Source organism: Ambystoma mexicanum, chromosome 11, assembly GCF_040938575.1.
Source record: "Ambystoma mexicanum isolate Mex_15411 chromosome 11, UKY_AmexF1_1, whole genome shotgun sequence".
Taxonomy (NCBI): domain Eukaryota; kingdom Metazoa; phylum Chordata; class Amphibia; order Caudata; family Ambystomatidae; genus Ambystoma; species Ambystoma mexicanum.
This window is the reverse complement of record NC_090934.1, coordinates 869,587,846-869,609,701: the sequence shown is the minus strand read 5'-3', so window position 1 is coordinate 869,609,701 and position 21,856 is coordinate 869,587,846. Positions and strand designations below refer to the sequence as shown.

Below are 21,856 nucleotides of genomic sequence, written 5' to 3'. Positions count from 1 at the left end.
AAGACAGATCAGAAACGAAACTGATACTGATTTTTTCTTTACCGAGGATTCCCAGTAAGTAACTTGTTCCTACTATTTTTTTAAGAAAAGGACTAAGAGGATATATTTCAAAAGACAAATTACATGCTTTACTTGTACAGTTTATAAAAACATTTTTGGCAAAAATAAAAACAGATGGTAATCATTTGTACCCAGATTTGAACGATTGAACGAGCTCTGCTTTGGGTGGACATGGCACGTTGGCAATGTTTTGTGGCAATGTATCTGTGCTCTGAACAGATTTGTGCGCAATTCCATGAGTATGCATCTCTACGACATTAACAATAAGATCTTTCACAAAATTGAATTCCATTTTGTCATATACTAGTTTGACAACCCATGTTTTGCTTCTTTTCGTAAAGGCCATAGTGTAGCAAAGCATCCCTAAGTTTCCTGCAGTCCTAGATTGTTCCCGGCCTATATTCTCGTTATGCGCTAATACCGCTAGTAAAGTCCTAGATTTCATCCCTTGGATGACAAAATGCAATCTTTTTGGCCTGTACTTTAGGCACATATTGTGGAACACCTCCGAGTCTCCTGTGTGATAGAATTCTGTGAGTCTCTTCAGATCTCTTGATAGTTTTAACAAAGCACAATCTTCTCAAGTGCTTTGTGTGGAGGTGAAGATGGGATTAACCACTTCTTCTTCGTGCCTCCTCTGGGGACAAAGGGCCATGTTCACATTGGTGGAAATGTTGGTTTTCTGTCCAGTGGTGAACGTTGGAACAGTGGTGCATAAGTGACCGCCATTTTTCCAGTAGAATTTCCACAGACCCGTCACATGTTTTGGAACTCCACCAAAGATGGTTGCTGAATGACTGGGACCATTGTGAAATACTTTCAAAACCTTTTTTTTTCCCTGCCGCCGTGATTTTTTTATTGGTTGATTTGGCAACATGCCATACATCAAATTGATGTGTAATATTTGGATACTGCTCTCTCATAGTCTTGGCTATTGAAACGTGTCTGTCCGTGGCTATGAGGTCGATTTGCATTCCCCTTGATTGTAGATATTGCAGTGATTTTATAAAACCAAGTTTCTCCATGTCCACTGAGGATTTACATTGGGACACCTGCACGACCACCGAACCCACAATTTTCTTAGTTTCCATGTCCTGAAAATGGTAGGTTCAGAAAATCCGGGGCTGTCACAAGGTCCATCGCCGGCTAGCCTGAACCGTTTGTCGGAGAATGTACTTTGAATAGCCAATTGTTCAATGTTCCAAGCTTCACTAATGACAGGGAATAGATAATCACGTTGGTATTTGTAGTAATGCATTTTAGAAATGAAATCGAGTCCCACAAACCGATAGAAACTGGATAACTTCGTGACACTAGAGCCACTGAAAACTAAAGCTGCTGCACACAGTAGATTGCCAGCTGGCACTTTCCTCAGCATCGGTTGAGCGGACCATGATAATGTTTTATGGAACTTTTCACAGGTGGCGTGTATTTTGAGGTTACTGCTTTGTGTTAGACGAGTCACGCTCACCAATGGCTTCCGACATACTACCCCTCCCACTGAATGCACACATTTCAGCATCTTTATAATCTCCATCAAGCTGCTGTCGAATACTATGTATTTGGCCTCTTTTATTAGATTGTCATCCGGCATCACTGTTGTTTCGGACTGAACCATTGTTGACATATCAGCCAAACTGGACATACTATAGTCAATATCTTTGTCTGGTACGTCAGTCAATAGTGTTGTTGCTTCAGTCTCTGTCATTTCAACATCTGTTACTTGACCATGGATAGGAGAAAACATCGATGTGGACTGTTTTTTGGGGGCCATTTTTTTGGCGGGTGTCGATTGTGTTGTGCTCATCGAGTAATGTAAAACTATCTTCTATAAATTCACTTTCACCTTCATCTGGCAGAGCAGGCACATTATAGCAATGGTCCAAAAACACTTTGCTGGATTCGCCGGTCATATTAAATTCATTTTCTGGCCATTGGACATAGGCATCTCGAGTGTGAACACGCCGCGCCTCAGTTAATAGTTCCTCCATGGTGAAAGCAGTTTGGCAAGCAGCATCTGTCATTTGTATCGCTGTCTGTGTCTTCATAGTCCGTACTCCATCGGGCAACTACAGGACAGATAGGAAAAGGGATGTTCAGTGTAAATCCAACATACAGTGTTGTACATTTTACATTAAAAAAAGCATATAATGAAGGCCTCAGCACAAATAAATTGCCAAAAAAGTAAAGTGTATATAACTAACCTTATTTTTATTTCTTTTCTTTGAAACCTTCTTTACTCTAACATCACTATCAGCACACTGGCCCACCGACTCAGATCCACGTGCCTCCTGTTCAATATACAGATCTTGTATACATCCCTACAAAACATAGTATCCTTTTAAAATAAGTCATTTGTATTACACATATAATAAGACCGACTTTCTTTCGTTAGATGGTCCTGTAAGTACGCATACCTCTGGCTCCGGATTAACTCTAAGGTCTGGTTCCGAAACAACTTTACTCTAACATCACTATCAGCACACTGGCCCACCGACTCAGATCCACGTGCCTCCTGTTCAATATACGGATCTTGTATACATCCCTACAAAACATAGTATCCTTTTAAAATAAGTCATTTGTATTACACATATAATAAGACCGACTTTCTTTCGTTAGATGGTCCTGTAAGTACGCATACCTCTGGCTCCGGATTAACTGTAAGGTCTGGTTCCGGAACAACTTCAAGGGATAATGTAATTGAAGCGGACGCCCCAGCATCTCCCTGAAACACAGTACTTGCATTAGTAAGGATGAAAATATTGGAAACTCGCCACACAATTTGGAAAGACGACAAAGGTACATAGGAAAAGTAAAGTACGAATGAAACATTGTGTAAAACAATTACACGATATGTAAATATTATCACATTATCTAGAATTCCGTGCATAAAACCAGTCTGGAACAGAATAGCTAGGTAAGATTACCTGAGACACACTCAAAGTGGTTGATGACTCCAGGCAAGACATGGATGTTGAATCTTGTTGCTTCATATTCGGTAGATAGTCATGGAGTTGTAAAGGGAAAGTATTATTCCATTCAGACATTTCAACATTAAAAAGTGACATGTTTGGAGACTGAATACGAGAAAATGATGCTTATGTAAATGCATAATATAGCATAGTTATCTGTCCCCATAAATCAATTTTCTATGTGGGTTCTTAAAAACAAGGACTGATGTTTAGCAAAATAGTCATTATTTAATCAGCTATTCAATCACATAAATGCCGAAAGTATTATAAGTTAAATTAACAACGAAAATACAGGCGTAAAACTTAATCTGGAAAAGTGACTCACCTATGGCGTCATTTTCACGAATAGAGTCGGAATTGCGTTTGGGAGCAATTTACACGTTGCTCTCAGTTGATTCTTCTTTATGTACAAGGATGTGTCATACATATCCGGGTTGAAGTGCAGGCTGCAGATGCGGTATCTATGACCCCTCTTGTCCTCCAAGACTTGTTTGACTCTACTTTCAAGCTCTTCCGGTGGATATCCGCAATATCTGGCCCATTCTCTTATTCGATCAACAGTTTTAGGGAATACATGCATTGTAATGCCTTCGGATTTGTCATGGGTCTTCGAAGGGCAACCGAAAATAGGACATGCAGGCATTGTTGTAAATTCTGCAAAATAAAGGTCAGCATTATTAGAAAATTATTTTGCATAAAAATGTGAGAAAGAATGAATTGGACCATACATTGTTCATTGCACGCTTTCTTTTGGACACCACAGCAAAACCAATGCAGCGTGGGCGGCTACATTATAGGATAAATTTCACAAACGATTCATTGATGTGTTCAAAATAAGAACATGTTACTCGTCCCTTGCATGTTCTATCATGCACAGAAAGGAAACATGCTTACACTATAGACATGAACCGCGAAGGATGCAATACGATACCAATTGACACTGATAAAAATTGATATATCGATAACATAACAAAAAGAAACTCAAATCAATAGCAATAAGACAAATGAACATAGCACTAGTGAGTATGTTACTTCGAAATAGATATACATTTACAAATGAAGGAGATATGATTAGGATACATGCCCTTACCTTGACCAACAAACAGTTGGATTCAGCAAGCAGAGTAATTAGTAGCAGGAGAACAGAGTTCACTCGAAGCGGTCACAGAGTAGCACGATCACAAGTTGACTTGTAGTGCTCAAAGATGTTCTCATGGTAAATATCAAGTGGTTTATAAAGAATTATAGTAAGGGGTGTGTTTGTGAATGAATGACGTGTATATGTTGTGGTATTATGTGTATTGCCGGGGAGCGCCCTGCTTCCTGGGGAGCCTGCCTGGAGACACAGGGTCTGAGGCGGCCATATGAACAATGGCCCCTGGGCGTAAGATACCTTTTGAAGTGTACATGTTGTTTGGCACCTTGGCCGTTCGCACCCCTGACAGCACCCCTTGGCAGCGCACATCCACTGGTGCAAACTGCCTTTGATAGTGGAGGGGGGATGGATGGGCCTGGGGCGTGCAGACAAGGCACCGGAACACTGCTGAATGTTCACCACACTTGATTCACTTAAAAACTGAAACAACAATTGTTAAAAAATATGATGTTTTTTATTTGGTTTCTTATTTTGATGGCACAAAAATACTACACATTGTAAAGGTCTGGTTGCAGCTCATCGAGGGAAAATCCCCTCTACTGACCGCTGTCACTGAGGAAAGTTTATCTAATGGCACCAACGACACAGACGGGTATTACTCGTCGAACGCAGTGTCTAAGCCTCCCATGAAGCCACCATGTGTACGAACGATAGGCCACCAGCCGATACCACCCTTGAAAGAGAAAGATACAAACTGTTTTTAAATGACCAATATAAGTAAGATTTAAAAGTAAACTGCTGCAACCAGTTCGTCCTAGGCACACTTGTACAAACACCAAAACAATCCTTAGAGAGTGGCTAGGGCCATAAAACAAATGAACCCCTATGGGGGGTGCTGTAAGGTACTTGGCACTTAGATAAAAGTCGAAAACTAAGGAAACATAGTTTCCCAGTACTGACACCCTGAAGGATGTGTCAGTTTCCCCATAACACATGAGCAAAAGCCCAGAGGAGTGCAGCTGAAGGCTTTTTGCTCCACTGGTAAATGTCAGGTTAGGTAAGCGAAACAAAAGCAAAACGTTTTGGGGGCGTTCACAAATGGAGGGAAAATTGCACATAAGGGAAATCTTTCCTAACAGAGCTTCCCTATCTGCCAACTCTGAGGAGGAAGCTCGTAGGGAAAGCAGAGATCATGTTCCGTGCATATCCCTAGGTACTCATGCAGAGGCGACTGGGGGTTCCATGTGGGTGTGCTATTCCACACGCAGCAGGTGCGGACGGCATTGGGGCATATATTGAGCCCATTTAAGTGAGACCCTGTGGAATCCTTTCAGCACTGAATGGGGCCCAAGTTGTTGTAGTATTCCCACGAGTCCAGAGAGACCTGTGCGGGCAGCGGCATTCATCCGGTGAGCACGGTGTTGAAGATTGATATCACCAATACAGGAAGGCAACCGGAGACAGAGGATTTCTGAGCCCATATTCAGTTCTGGAGGTGAGAGGGATGTGTTTGTGTGTGTGCAGCATTTCTCGCTGCATAGGAGAACGAGACGGGAGAGCCAGCTCGGACGCCCTTCCCCAGTCTCAGGCTGTGCAGCAGCTCCCCCAGTGGCAGTTCAGGGATATACACTGCCTATCTCGTAATTCAATGCCTTGTGAAGTGGGGCATGTACTTCATTTTGATGTCAGGAATATATAAAGTACCCTTTTTGTGATTTCAGTCATGCCGTGGTGGCCTAGATAAGTTAAATTAAGGCAGAACGCTCTATAGTCTGTACCAGCATTCTACTGCCTGCCAGCGTTTATTTGCACTTCTGTGTCAGTTATTCTTCCAGCGTGAGGAACCTCATGGCCATTTTTCTATGCATATTCAATAATCCTTTGCATAATAACTTTGGTAATTCACTATGAACTCTGCGGGACTGTCCCAGCACCATCTGGAAGTGACAGTGGGAGAGTCTCCTGTTTGAAGTTTGCTGGGAAGTGTGAATATTATATCAGGGAGGTGACATCACCATGCAAAACCTGGAGCCACCACCCAAGTTTTTGGCCACACCTGGGGAACCTCAATTCCTTGGGAAGATTGGTGGGACTTATTTCAATTTTACTTTGTGGCATCTGGGCGATGAGCGGAAATCTTCAATGTTAATGTGTTGCTTGGGAGGAGAAGCAGTGGGGATAATCAAAACCCTGCCTGATGTTGTGGATGAGGCGACAGCAGAGAGTGGTAGGGGTGATGGGAAGGATTATATGGAATGGCAATTAAACAATTACAGGTACAGTTTGGTAAACAGATAAATATTGTGTTGGAAAGGTACACGTTTTTCTCAAGGAGTGGGGGAAGGGGTGGACACATTTGTGGCAGATTTAACAGTAGTATTGACTTGTGTGAATTTACAGGGAATGAGGAAGAATACATTAGAGACCAACTAATAATGCATACATCAAACCCAAAAATTCAAGAACGGTTGTGGCAGGCAAAGAATCCAGTGCTACTAGATGCATTGGCAATAGCCAGGGGAATGGAATTAACAAGTATGTGTCTTAAGGAGGTTAATTATAAAAATAACAAGGAATTTGTACATGCCATAGCAGAAAATAATGGTGAAAATGTAAGTGGGAGCGAGGAAACAAAAGTATGTGCTGTGAAAAAGTATTCCAAATCTGGTATGGGTAACAACGGCAGTAGTGGGTCTTCATCTGCTAGCTGGAACAATACATCTGTACAAGATAATCGAAGGGGTAATGTGCCAGGTGTGGAGATCATAGTGGTGGGATGCCCAGTAAAAGCATTAGCCGACTCAGGACCCCCTTATAACATTATTTCAGAAGAAAAACACAAGGAAGTATGGGGGAGATAAGAGCCACGGCTTACAAAATACTGACATAAAGCCTGGAGCATATTCTGGGGGAAATTTACATCAGGGCTTTCGTGTGGGGTGACATTGCTTATGGTGACAGGAAGATAAGATGCACAGATGTATGCAGCTGTTAAAGGTGATTGTTTATTGGGGTGGCGTCACAAAGGGAAATTAGGACATGAACTACATCCAGGTAAATAGTTACAAGTGAGATCGGTGGTGGTGAGCAGGGCAGAGAAATTTGCCAAGGAGGTGGGGTGCAGGTTCAAGAAGGTGTTTAGGCATGGCATAGGAAAACTGAAGGGATACTGCCATAAGATTCAATTGTCTTCGCAAGCAAGACCTTTTGTGCACAAAGTACAGGAGTGAGAGAGAAAGTGAGATGAGTTATGGGGCCTATGTGATCAGGGTATAATTGAACCCATAGAGAGTAGTGGGTGGTGTTCCCCAATTGTAGTCACTCAATGCCCGGAAGGGCCTATTAGATTATGCGTTGACCTATGGGATCTCAATAGGTCAATTTGGGTCAACAGACACCCGTTGCCCAAGATCAATGAGATGCTAATGACCATAGAAGATGAAGAATGGTATACTACCCTCGATCTCTCATCTGCATACCACCAGGTAGACCTACATCCCTCATCTCGCGCCTTAATAGCTATCATCACCCAATGGGCACCTATCAGTCCAAAAGAATGCCATTTGGTTTGGCATCGACATCTACCATTTTGGTCAAAATTATGGAGGATCTGTTGGAGGATGTACCTCGAGTGAAGTGTTTTCAGGACAATGGGCCTCATTCCGACTCAGGCGTTAAGGGGTTTACGGCGCCGTAAACGGCACCAACCCTTAACGCCTGTTTACAAGGTTTCCTTTGCGGGATGGCTGTTTAACGCCTGCTTTTTGCAGGCGTTAAAATCCATGCCGCAAAGGGACCTTGGCGATAATTACGGCACCGTAATTTACGGTGCTGTAATTATCGCCTTTCCCCATTCCCATTATGCCCTATGGGGCAAAAATGGGAATGGGGAAGGGGCCATTGGTGAATGGGGAATTACCGCCCCACTCACCTTGGAATGGGGCGGTAATTCCGCCATCCACCATGTGTCAGGAATCGAGGGTGGAAGCTGTGGGATCGATGGACGCTCTAGTCCTCACCCAAGATGGCTGCCTTCACTATAAATTTAGGCCCCGCCTCCAGCTCGGCGCGTTGTATCTGTGTATTGCTTACACGTCTACCAGCGCTCCGAGTAGCTCGTTACTTATTTCCGAGTATTCCTCCTAGCTCTCGTTTTCGGCGTGAGCTTGTTATTTTCTCCTGTGTCCTTCTACCCTTTCTGTCCGCTCTGTGTTCTAGTTTTATGTAGTTTTCTCGTAACCTACTATCTGTGTTCAGCCTTTCTCGCTCGCAATCCTTTCGCGTTCCGCTTCTGACTTACCTTCTGTTTACTTTTCTCCACTTACGAATCCCTTCGCACTCAGCTCCTCGCTCTGCCTTTCTGAATCCTCTTTTCTCCGCTCGCGATCCCTTTCGCGTTCCGCTTCTGACTTACCTTCTGTTTACTTTTCTCCACTTACGAATCCCTTCGCACTCAGCTCCTCGCTCTGCCTTTCTGAATCCTCTTTTCTCCGCTCGCGATCCCTTTCGCGTTCCGCTTCTGACTTACCTTCTGTTTACTTTTCCCCACTTGCGAATCCCTTCGCACTCAGCTCCTCACTCTGCCTTTCTGAATCCTTTTTCTCTGCTTGCGATCCCTTTCGCGTTCCGCTGCTGACTTACCTTCTGTTTACTTTTCTCCACTTGCGAATCCCTTCGCACTCAGCTCTTCGCTCTGCCTTCCGGTACATTAAACTGCTTGCGGCCTCTATCTGCTTCGGTGTCCGAAGCATCCGACACTCCCGGCATTCTGAAGTGTCCTGACTTTGAAGAAAGCTCTCACCTTTCTATCCATCATAACTGAACCTTCTTCATCTCCGCCTGGGAGAACCTGCCTTATACCTGGCCTGGAACCACTCCTCACCTAGCCTGCAGATCTTCGTTTAAGGGTTTTTTCTGCCGTTCCGGCTTTTTCCCTTGGGCACCGAGGCTGGCCCACTGGGAGCCCCCCACGGCAGGTATCCACTTCTGCCACGGTGGCCTCCGGAGGGGCCAGACCTTACTTGCACGATAAGAAGGTTAGATCACCTAAGGATCTTATCTCTAACAAGAAGAAGGAACGACCCCGGATCCGGACTACGGTAAAGGACTCAATATCAGAAGATTCAGGTGAGGAGAAGGGGGAGGTGGAGCCGAAGTCTGACAGCATACAACGCCCAACTACAAACATGGCATCTTTGGAACAATACCAGGAACTCGTAGCAGCTATACAGAACCTGACAGCTGAAGTACAATCCCTAAGGGCTGAAAACATAGTCCTTCGCCAACAAGTAGTGTTACGTCGAGATGACCACGGAGACCTACCCACGATGCCTCTCTCATTCGGCAAGTATGATGGTCATCCAGGAGGTCTCAAGGATTTCCTGGACGCCTGTAAGGTATACTTCACATTCAGGCCTCATGCATATGAGTCTAGCCGTGCCAAGGTCGGATTCATAATTGCCAATCTCTCTGGGAATGCCTTATCATGGGCAACTCCACTGGTCTCCAATGATGATCCTTCCCTAAATGTCTACGATCAGTTTGTGACAGCCTTTAAGGATAGATTCGATAGACCTGAAGTTCTATACTCTTCATTAGAAGCCATTCTTGAAGTCCGTCAAGGAAATACAGACGTGCAAACATACATCTCACGCTTCCTCAGACTGGCTGCAAAGGCGGACTGGCCGGACTCGGCTCAACAGACGATCTTCAGAAGAGGACTTCAGGATGAGATCAAGGATGAGCTAGCGAGGATAGCCAGACCACAGTCATTTCGTGACTTGATGACCTTGTCCCTCCAGATCGAGTTTAGGCTGCATGAACGCAGACAAGAAAGGAGACGTCCACGGGGAACCTCACAGACGATAGGCCTGCCCTCCCAGACTCCCATCCAGAGACCGATATCATCCTCCGAAGAGTCAATGCAGATAGGAGCCGCTCGTGGACCTCTGACTCCTGAAGAAAGGAGACGGCGCCGAGAGGAGGGATTGTGCATGTATTGTGGATCCTCAAAACACCTGCTGAGAAACTGTCCAGAAGTTCCTTCTAGGAAGAAGGAAAACTTCCACCCCCGGGCTGTTGCAAGGGAAGTCTCGGGGGACCTGCCAGTTACCCTTGCAACCACTCAAGAACCCTGGCAGAGGGCGAAGACAGTAGTTTAATGGTTTTCAAGGTCCATGTAAAGTTATCTGAAGCGACATCAGTGGAGGTATTGGCAATGTTGGATTGTGGTGCCGCGGGTAACTTCATGGACATTAATTGGGCTAAGGAGAACCTAGTCGCTACCAGACCCAAGCCCAGACCCATACCTGTTGAGGGAGTGGATGGTGTTCCTCTTTCTTCGGGTCCTATCCTGTGGGAGTCGATTCCATTGCAGATTAGAATAGACAATCACCAAGAACTCCTAGTATTTGACCAGATACGTGCAGCTCATTTTCCTTTAGTTCTGGGAATACCTTGGCTGAGGAGACATAATCCTCTTATAGATTGGGCTGCCAACAAGGTGTGCTTCGACTCCCAATTCTGCAAATCAAACTGTCTGAATACCACTGCGGCCATGGTGGTGACTGGAGAAGGTTCCAAGGCTCCAGGCTCCTTAATTGTAGCAACAGTTCCACCCCAATACCATGAATACACCGAAGTCTTTCTGGATACTCTACCTAAGCAGCTACCCCCACATCGGGCAGAGGACTGCTCAATCGACCTAGTGCCTGATTCTATCGTTCCTTTCGGAAGGATGTATCCCCTGTCCCTTCCGGAACGAAGGGCCCTCAGAGAATATCTGGACGCTAATCTACAGAACGGGCTTATTCAGGAATCTAAGTCATCCTGCGGTGCATCATTGTTTTTTATCCCCAAGAGGGATTCGGAGGAGTTGCGACCATGCATAGACTTCAGAGGACTTAATAAGATCACTATAAGGGATAGGTACCCCATGCCCCTTATACGAGACATCCTGGAGGCGGTTCAAGGGGCTAGGTATTTCACCAAGCTAGATCTAAGAGGGGCCTATCACCTTCTTAGGGTCAAGGAGGGGGACGAATGGAAGACCGCCTTTCGCACTCCGTTCGGCTTGTACGAGTATAGAGTCATGCCGTTCGGTCTTGTCAATGCTCCGGCAGTTTTTCAGAGGTATATGGACAAGGTGTTTGCTGACATGTTATATCTATCCGTGGTGGTATACCTAGATGATATCCTTGTCTACTCCAAATCTCTTGATGAACACCGAGCACAGGTCAAGAAGGTGTTGAGAAGACTCCTTATCCATAAGTTGTTGGTCAAGCCAGAAAAATGTCAGTTTGAAGCCACTGCTGTGTCCTACCTTGGGTTCATCCTTTCTCATGAAGGGATCGAAATGGACCCAAGAAAGGTTAAGGCCATTCACGATTGGAAGGAACCCGGAAACATAAAGGAGCTACAGAGTTTTCTGGGTTTAGCCAATTTTTATCGGCGTTTCATCCCCAACTTCTCACAAACTGTGCTCCCCTTGACCTCTTTACTTAAGAAGGGAGTACTATATTCTTTTGAAGGAGAACCTCAGAAAGCTTTCCGACTCCTTAAAAGAAGATTCTCCACGGCTCCCATCCTGATCCAACCTGACCAGACAAGACGATTCATCATGGAGACTGACGCCTCCATTGGAGCAGTGGGAGCCATTCTCCTCCAAGAGTCGGAGGACGGTCTTGAGCATCCTGTAGCGTATTTTTCCAAGACCTTAACATGTAGCGAACGGAACTATTCCGTATTGGAAAGAGAGCTACTAGCCATCAAGCTAGCTTGTCAGGAATGGCGTCATCTCTTACAGGGAGCTGCTCATAGCTTCTTGATTCGCACTGATCACAGAAATCTCAGGGTACTCCAGCAGATGGAATGCACCAATGCCCGTCATGCCCGATGGGCCTATTTCTTTCTACAGTATGACTTTACTATAACTTACATTCCTGGGACGGAGAACAGGAAGGCGGATGCCTTATCCCGAAGTAAGGGGGAAGTATCAGGATTATATCAAGGACATGACTTTGTTCTCCCAAAGCTCAGGATTTTGGCTTCCACGACCACCTTTCTCAAAGAGCTTATACCCTTGTATCAGAGTTGCCCAGAACTCGCGCACATTACCACCAAAGAGAAGGATGGATTGTATTACCATGAGGAGGCGCTCTATGTACCCACCCAGAAGCTTCAAAGAATGGTTCTTTCCTGGTGCCATGACTCGCCCTTGACAGGTCATCCTGGCATCAGAAAGACATACGACTTAATAAGTAGGGGCTTCTGGTGGCCAAGACTAAGAAAGGACGTGAGTCAATACGTATCTACCTGCTCTGTTTGTGCTGCAAACAAGTATCAGACGGGTAGGCCAATAGGGTTGTTGCAACAATCTCCTCTAGCAAATCGTCCCTGGGAACATATTTCCATGGATTACATTGTGGATCTTCCGGTGTCTTCTGGTATGACTGTAATTATGGTCACTTGTGACTCCTACAGCAAGTTGGCACACTTTTCAGCCTTTCAGCGACTGCCTTCAGCTTCTGAGACAGCAGCCGTCATTCTCCGTGACGTAGTCCGCCTGCATGGTTTGCCTAGGACTATAGTCTCTGATCGTGGTTCCCAATTCACCTCGAGATTCTGGGCCGCTCTCTGTCAGGTCTTGGGAATCCATAGGGCTCTCTCCTCGGGTTATCACCCCCAAAGCAACGGCCAAACGGAAAGACTTAATGCCAGCTTGGAACAGTACCTTAGGTGCTTCTGTAGTCCACAGCAAGAAAGGTGGTTTGAATTTCTCCCCCAGGCAGAGTTTGCTTATAATAATGCAATTCACACCACCATACAGATGAGTCCGTTCTTTTGTACATACGGTTTCAACCCACAATATCTACCCTGGGTTAACACACGATCGACCAAGGTTCCGGCCTTAGATGAGGCTCTCAGAGATCTGCACGAGGTACAGGAGACAGCCAAGAAAGCTCATCTAGCCAGCCAGGATGCCCAGAAGAAGTGGGCAGACAGGAGCAGACGCTCAAACCCCGACTGGAAGGTGGGACAATTGGTATGGCTGTCAACCAGATTTCTTCCCAGATGGGTTCACAAGGGGAAGTTTTCTTCTCGATTTCTAGGACCCTTTCCCATTGTTCAACAGATCAATCCGGTGGCTTTCAAACTTAAACTCCCGGATTCCCTCAAGAGGATTCATCCTGTCTTTCACACTTCTCTTCTCAAGGTCTACAAGGAAGACCCATTTCAGAGGCCTGTTCATAAGGGACGCCCTAAGGTTGGTCCTGCCCCGGACGAGTACGAGGTGGCTCGTTTGATCGATTCCAGATATCGTAAGGGCAGGTTACAGTACCTGGTACATTGGAAGGGCTATCCTAAGGAGGAGAGAACCTGGGAGCCTGACTACCACATACATGCTCCTCATCTTGTAAAGAGGTTCCATCGTTTTCAGCCAGGCAAACCGGGGGGACCCCCAAGGAAGAGGGGGTATACTGTCAGGAATCGAGGGTGGAAGCTGTGGGATCGATGGACGCTCTAGTCCTCACCCAAGATGGCTGCCTTCACTATAAATTTAGGCCCCGCCTCCAGCTCGGCGCGTTGTATCTGTGTATTGCTTACACGTCTACCAGCGCTCCGAGTAGCTCGTTACTTATTTCCGAGTATTCCTCCTAGCTCTCGTTTTCGGCGTGAGCTTGTTATTTTCTCCTGTGTCCTTCTACCCTTTCTGTCCGCTCTGTGTTCTAGTTTTATGTAGTTTTCTCGTAACCTACTATCTGTGTTCAGCCTTTCTCGCTCGCAATCCTTTCGCGTTCCGCTTCTGACTTACCTTCTGTTTACTTTTCTCCACTTACGAATCCCTTCGCACTCAGCTCCTCGCTCTGCCTTTCTGAATCCTCTTTTCTCCGCTCGCGATCCCTTTCGCGTTCCGCTTCTGACTTACCTTCTGTTTACTTTTCTCCACTTACGAATCCCTTCGCACTCAGCTCCTCGCTCTGCCTTTCTGAATCCTCTTTTCTCCGCTCGCGATCCCTTTCGCGTTCCGCTTCTGACTTACCTTCTGTTTACTTTTCCCCACTTGCGAATCCCTTCGCACTCAGCTCCTCACTCTGCCTTTCTGAATCCTTTTTCTCTGCTTGCGATCCCTTTCGCGTTCCGCTGCTGACTTACCTTCTGTTTACTTTTCTCCACTTGCGAATCCCTTCGCACTCAGCTCTTCGCTCTGCCTTCCGGTACATTAAACTGCTTGCGGCCTCTATCTGCTTCGGTGTCCGAAGCATCCGACACTCCCGGCATTCTGAAGTGTCCTGACTTTGAAGAAAGCTCTCACCTTTCTATCCATCATAACTGAACCTTCTTCATCTCCGCCTGGGAGAACCTGCCTTATACCTGGCCTGGAACCACTCCTCACCTAGCCTGCAGATCTTCGTTTAAGGGTTTTTTCTGCCGTTCCGGCTTTTTCCCTTGGGCACCGAGGCTGGCCCACTGGGAGCCCCCCACGGCAGGTATCCACTTCTGCCACGGTGGCCTCCGGAGGGGCCAGACCTTACTTGCACGATAAGAAGGTTAGATCACCTAAGGATCTTATCTCTAACAAGAAGAAGGAACGACCCCGGATCCGGACTACGGTAAAGGACTCAATATCAGAAGATTCAGGTGAGGAGAAGGGGGAGGTGGAGCCGAAGTCTGACACCATGGCGGAATTGCAACCTTAGCGGCATGGACCATGGTGCTAATAGCACCATGGTCCTCCGCCAAGGTTGTAATGAGGCCCAATATCTTAATTGGGGCCAAACATGAGAGTTAACATGATGCCAGAGTGTATGAAGTGTTACGGAGATTGGAGAGGGCAGGATTGACTGTCAAAATAGGCAAGTGCCAGTTTAAAGTTCCCCAGGTATCCTATCTGGGACACAGACTCACAAAAGAGGGTATGGTACCACGTCCGGAAATGGTGGAGGCTATTGTGAAAGTCGAATCGCCATCCAACAAAGATTAATTGAAATCTTTCATAGATCTAATAGAATTCTATTCCAAGTTTTTGGGAAATCTTGCGGTAAAAAGTCATCCTTTACGAGTTTTGTTGAAGGAAAAGAAAGAGTTATTTTGGGGTCAGGAAGAGGAAGGCGCATTTAGGAGTCTTAAGGAAGAAATAGCAAATGTACCTCCTCTATATATGTTTTTATCCCATTGCTGAAACGATTGTGTCAGTGGATGCACGTGTTTCTGGATTATGGGCTGTATTAAGCCAGGTCAGGAATGGCAAAAAGGTACCTGTGGCTTTCGCATCTAGAACCTTATCCGACATAAAATCTAGATATTCTACTATCTGCATATGTTTTCCAGTGGCACTGCTGGCAACTCTGGCACTGTATATCATGACAGCCTGGGTGCCCCTCAGGCCATGATCTGATCCATGTGTGTCGGCTGGGTGACCCCCCAGCTAAGGTGTGCCTGGACTCTGTGCCATAGGTCCAGGACACAACAATGGTGACAAAGGAAAAAAGTGAAACTAAACATGAGGCACACGGATGCCCGCATTTTAATGGGAAACACTGTACTCCCTGTGCCAACGCTCCTGCAGTGATCCCGGGCCCAAGTGGCGGTGAATACAAATGTGTAAGAAAAGAGAGTGCTCCATGCTGGCGCAGCGCTCCATGCTGGTATAATAGGAAAAATGTAAATAGTCCTCTGAAGATCGCGGGACCATCAGCGGTAACTGTCAAGAGAAAAAAAAAGTAAAATGATGAAAGAGAAGGGGAATGGCAAACAAGGGTTGCAGCTCCCATGAGTGCTTGTGCCTATCACCCTGCCACCAGTGTTGCTGCTTGCCCCCACCATCTATGGACTAGGCCGATGTGGCCCCTGGTGCCTCCAGGTGTGGCTTTGCCAGCCCTTGAACTGTAAGTTTGACTGTCCGGAACTGATGCTTGTGCAACTATGAACTGGTTTCCTACAGCTATGATAATGTGTGGACTCAGTAACGTGCATTTTGATGCTATTCGCCTGCATGTCATGTATATGCTCGAAGTGGGCCCTGTTAAAATGTTTATGTGAAGCTGTGCCCCTGCTTTTTGTCAGCCTGCTCTATAGGGTTCCAGAAGCTGACAATGGTGTCATTCATTGGCTGGAGGTCCACTCACCCCAGGTTAATAAAGGGTCTCTTAATATGTGGTAGAACTGCCAACGTGCCACCAGCAGTCCACCAACCCTGGCATTGGCCCTAAATGTGCACATAATGCTGGGGGCAATGTTTTCTGTTTGTAACTGCCTGAATCTAAGGGCATGAGGTTATTGCTTGCCCTTCCAATTTCAAGTATTGCTGTTTGTGACTGTTACTGTGTTTTGTGTTCAGTGATGCGAGTCACTGTTACATTTGTTGGGGAAAAGGAGGAGCGTAGTGTGGTTCCCCTTCAAGGACAAGGAGCCCCTTTGAAGGGCTCATGTCACATGTCAAGGACCATGTGACCATACCAATAAAAGGGATGAGCCGTTTCTGGCTCATCAGTTGATACTAGGGCTGTACCGAATAGCATATTTAATATTCGGCCGAATCATGAATAGTTTGTCAACTATTCGGTTAAACCGAATATGAAGCCAAATAATTGCTTTATTTAATAAATCATGTTCCAAACTTCAAAAAACACACTTATTAAAAAAAAAAATAAAGCACCATTTTAAATGCATTCAATACTTTTATTTCTCTTCATTGTAATTAATGTAGCATCTTTATTTAAAGTATAAAAGTCAGAAAAAAAGTCCGAAAAAGCAGATTTAACCAAAATGAAGCGACCAAATGTACAGAAGATTGTTGCATATTCAGTGCCAGTTACAGTAGGAGTTTTCACAAATGCAAAAGGACTGACTTTGTGAATTCTCTATGCATCTGCAAAGTAGATGTGGTCTAGTTTCGATTACACTTCTTTGCAGCTCACATAGAAATGTATAAAATGGTTCATGTCGGTTCATGCAGGACACAAGTCAAGAGGAAATCTGAAATGCGTGAACTCCATCTCACAACTATTCACCCCACCCAAACAAATGCTGCTAACCTTTCACTTATCCTAGCCACTCCTGCTCGCCAATACCCAAATATATGCAACTTATAATTCCTGATAAAATATCAGATAATGTTAAACTCAGGACTCAAGTCCTTAAAAAAAGAAAATGGGGGACTATGACATACACAATGGTAAATGACATGGCAGGAACTGAAAGTATCTATGCACGGTTCTTTCAGTTTGTCTTTTCCAACTGAAAAAAGTGCACATTGTATATAAACATTTGCTAAAAGAAAAGATTTTGCTGTATTGTTACAGGCTAAGTTTAAAAGATGAGCCCCTTTTATGTCTAAGAATCTGTAACAAAACATGTCCTAAAGAGAAGATTACAATATAAGATATTTTTCAGCTGTGTGATAGCAATTTGTCAGGTCTAATTCTAGGTATCGAAAAAATATGGTAAAGTCCCGATTTTCTTGTTGACGTGGGAGCAATTCTCAAATGGGACAATATCATGAAAATAATGTGGTGCGCAAGCACTGAGAATTGATTACCCCTCACTACTACAACACTAGGAAATAGCAGAGATTGAAAGGTTATGGTCACACAAACTTTAACATACTCATGACATTTTACAGAATTTCAACCACACATAATTCCAGCTGGCAAAAATAAGCATATTAAACGAAAGTAGCAAAAAGAGTGTAATTTTAATAATATAAATGTTAAAAAAAGAGGACAAATTCATACATCATTGCATCAAAGTGAAACACAAACTATAAATATAACCAATGAGACAAAAAGGGGGACAGTGGATGATCCAATGAACACTACTTTCACATAGAAATACGTGTGAAACGACTGAATTTAGTCGTGCATGTGCAAGCTTATGTCTCACTATGTGAGCGAAGGTAGTGAGCAAGCCCAGCCCCTTTTAAGTAGAGCTCAGTGGGTTCACTGCTAAACAATTGGAAAAAAATCGGTCTAATAGTTCATTTTAAAACACATTTGTCTATACATAATGATTAACAAGTTGAATATAACAAAAACTGGCATAAAACATTTGCTACAAATAAGCAGTAACACTGGAAGCTTTATAACACATTACTTGCTTCAAAGGTGTGTGGAGAATGAGGAAGCATGGAAAGAATAGGGCGGGGTGACTGGGAGACGAAGGTAAGAGAAGCAGAAAACAAACCGGAGTATCCAGAGAAAAGAGACAGACGGGAAATCTTCTGAGTTCCCTGTGGCCAGTTCACCACTCCCAGTGTTGCCAATAAGGCAACCACCGCTTGCACACGAGCCTGCCTAGCAGAATAATTCTCTCTCTGTGGGTTGAGCTCCTGCAGGAGCCAGGGCATCCCTAGGCTCCAAATTAGTCTGGTATGCAAAGAAAAAAAACAGGAAACCAGCTTTACCGTGCTTTGCCCTTGCCCACTGGAACACCACCCAGGTGTCAATCCAGTCTGCACCAACGCTTTTGCAATTCAGGAAGTCAAGACTTTACTGTCCAGTCAATAGCTTGGTGCCACTAGGTCTTTATATTCTCAGATCCCAATCCTGTGGCTGGTACATCCCATGCCACATATTGTAACCCACTTTTTACGTTATGCTGCCCTTAATGACATGTACAGTGCTCTGTTGTTTCTTTGATGGGTTCACACTATATAAAACCCCATATATATTGCCGTAGAATGCAATGCACTGCTGACCGCACCTAGACCTTTGTGAACTACTGCCATTCATAGTCTTTCTGATTTCTTTACATGTTGTCTGCATCTCTAACTCTGTTCATCTCTTCTTCTTTTTTGTAGGCACGAGATCGAAAGGCTGTAGGGGATATTAATGGGGCCACCAGCTATGGCTCGAGAGCGAAGTGCCTGAATATCACAACCCTTGTGCTGAGCCTGCTCTTCTTGGTCCTGCTGGTCACTGGTGTGATTGCTGTGACAAATGTAATGCGTCAACAGTATGAAGACAACCGCAACTTCTACGAGCCTGGATCTGGGAAGTAACATGGCAAACCACAGTATACCGGTCCAGCACTGTGAATATACCGCTATGACTTCTAACTTTATACCATCTTGGCACGCTTTACCAACACCTGGCTTCTGGTTTCTTGCCAACCAGTCGGGGTCAAAAACTTTGACAGCAAGCTCTGAATAATTTCTCTATAACTGCACCAGCATAGTCCTCTCTCCTCGGCTTCTTTGTGATTTCTCACACCCATTTCCAGTGATCTTTGGTTTCTCCGTAAGTGCGCCAGCACTTTGGCCTACATCTGGACCCCACGCAGCCCTACAGATAAGAGGTGCATGGGCCACTTTTACTTCCTAAAAATAGGCAAATACTCCCAACAATAAATGGGAAACAGACACATATGACATTGTGCCGCTGCTTTCACTCACACAGCTCCATGGATATATTTGGACGAGCAATGCACGTAGTACCACAGGAAGAAATTGCTATTATTACTGCCTGATCGGAAGACGCAAACGTATCTTTTAATGTGTATGAATAACTACGTGCAAAATTATAATTGTTATAAAAATATTTCAGTTTTCCATCTACAAAATCATTTTATTCCCAACTTTTAAAAATAAGGAATAAAATACCTCCACTCCAAAATCTTATCTGGAGCACTAACCTCACGCCTTTCATATCCCTTATCCATGCCTCAAACTCTGATTTCTTCAGCGCTCTTTGATTTCAATACATTCAGTTGGAGAGCATTTCCTAACTCATATGCTCAAATTTGTTCAGCACCCACTGATTGTGTGCCAATTGCTTCAGACAGACCTCTAGTGTGACAAATGCTCCCCCCCACACACACCCCACCCACATCTCCTATGTTATTGTATCCCCATGGGCTCCATGGGCCTATGCACCTTTCATGCTTGTAGTTGGAGCCTGTATAATGTTCACATACTGTCCTGATATGCAGGGGACATCACTGCTCACACACAGGGCGTGGACTGGGACCCAAAAGAGGCCCTGGATTTATTTTTTCCACAGTGGCTGCATATGCAAGCGAAAATTTTGCCACACAAGGGAAGAATACTCAAAGGCATACAGGGGACAAATGAGTAACGAGATAAACACACGTAGGGGGGTCCCCCAAATGAACCATTCAGCAACTAATTTAATGGCCCAGTTTTAGCTCATACCAGGTCCCATTCCATATGCTGTTTGAATCACCACACAGAATGTAAAATATAATACACAGTGTTTGTCATTTTATACAAAATAGTTATTATTTATTGCGTAGGCCATTGGTCCTACGTTAACAAAGTAAAAAAACCACATAAATACATATATATCGATATGGAAGATGTATGTATACATCTAATAGCATTTCAGTGATTCAATCATAAAACGAAAGGTGACACAGAGACAATTCTATAATTTGGAGGGAGGCGGGCACAAAACACTGTCTTCCTGGCCCTATTTGGCTAATAAGTCACAGAAATCCTCCAAAACATAGTGTCATCTAATACATATTCTAAAATTGATTTAGAATTGATTATGCATGACAAGATGAATTGTACATGACTGAAAATACACATCCCAGGACCTAGGATGTGTATTTTCAGTCATGTACAATTCATCTTGTCATGCATAATCAATTTTAGATAGCCTTTCTTGTAGCAGGACTTAGTATCTATACTGAACAAAGGAGAGAGATTGCTCTATATTTAAACTATAACCATTTTTGTTGCCTTTTTTGTCTAACACCTATGGGAGCTTTCTGAATTGTAAGGGTTGTTTTGGGCACTAGTAAAGAAAATATATACCACGTTTGTATTCCTTGTATTTTGTATTTGTGACTGTGTGGAGAGCATACATATCTTTTGGTTGAGTGATTGTGTTAACACTATAAATAAGAAGTGTTTGGGTCTCTCTAGCTCGGGTTGTGTGTTTTATTCTGTAGCTAAAGAGCTGTATTTCATTGTACCACCATGGACCGCTATACTGCTGCCTTTATTCTCTCCCTACCTTAGATAACGATAAAGGCCACTTGTGTGTCAATACGGTGTCAATACGATCTCCTGAACCAGGTTGATAACAAACGGACTCCAGTACAAAGATATGCCACCCTTCCTGACTGAGCTTTTGAGTATCATATTGTAATAGTAACCTCTACACAAAATCGAAATAATCCAACATGCTTCAAATACATAATCCTTACATTTACACAGTATATCACAAAATAACAGCATAAAATATCAGTAATGCCTACATTTTTCACAAAAAATGCCGAACCCCTCCGTATATAACTATCCAATGCAGTGACTTTGAGTTGCATGAAAAGGATAATGATGATGCTGTTAACTCTGCATGCACTCTTTTAAATATTACTGTTCTCTTTGTCCCTTAACACTTTCCGATTAGACCCTGCAGTATATTCCCCTGAAAAAGTCCCATCTCCTTCAGGGGGAGCAGGACCCATCCCTCAAGCCTGTAGGGAACAACTAGTTTAGATGAGGCTGAGGTTTACAACCACCTTGCTGCTAAGGACACTTGGCCGATGGAATGCTGAGGACACAGGCTTCCACCTGGCACTGTAGTAGGAACTCCTGACTCAGTTAGATTTCTGTTTTTGCCAGGAAACCTGAAAAACAGAAGTTGCATTTCCAAACATCTCCACCCCACAAGTGACTATACCTACCTATACATGCAAAGGTCACCAGTCCACAAACTGCCCTACAAGATCCTGATTTAGAAGTCTGGAATGAGATTCT

The 21,856-nt window shown here is 44.4% G+C and overlaps 1 protein-coding gene across 1 annotated transcript in view; it reads left to right on the top strand.

Annotated features, from left to right (window-relative positions):
• LOC138503861 (interferon-induced transmembrane protein 1-like) overlaps positions 1-20,910 on the top strand; it is a 103,766-nt gene extending 82,856 nt beyond the window's left edge. Inside the window, exon 2 of the mRNA XM_069623919.1 lies at positions 18,929-20,910. Coding sequence (XP_069480020.1) covers positions 18,929-19,129 — 201 coding nt within the window. The 3' untranslated portion in view covers positions 19,130-20,910. The remainder of the gene's footprint in view (positions 1-18,928) is intronic.
• Positions 20,911-21,856: the final 946 nt, after the last annotated feature.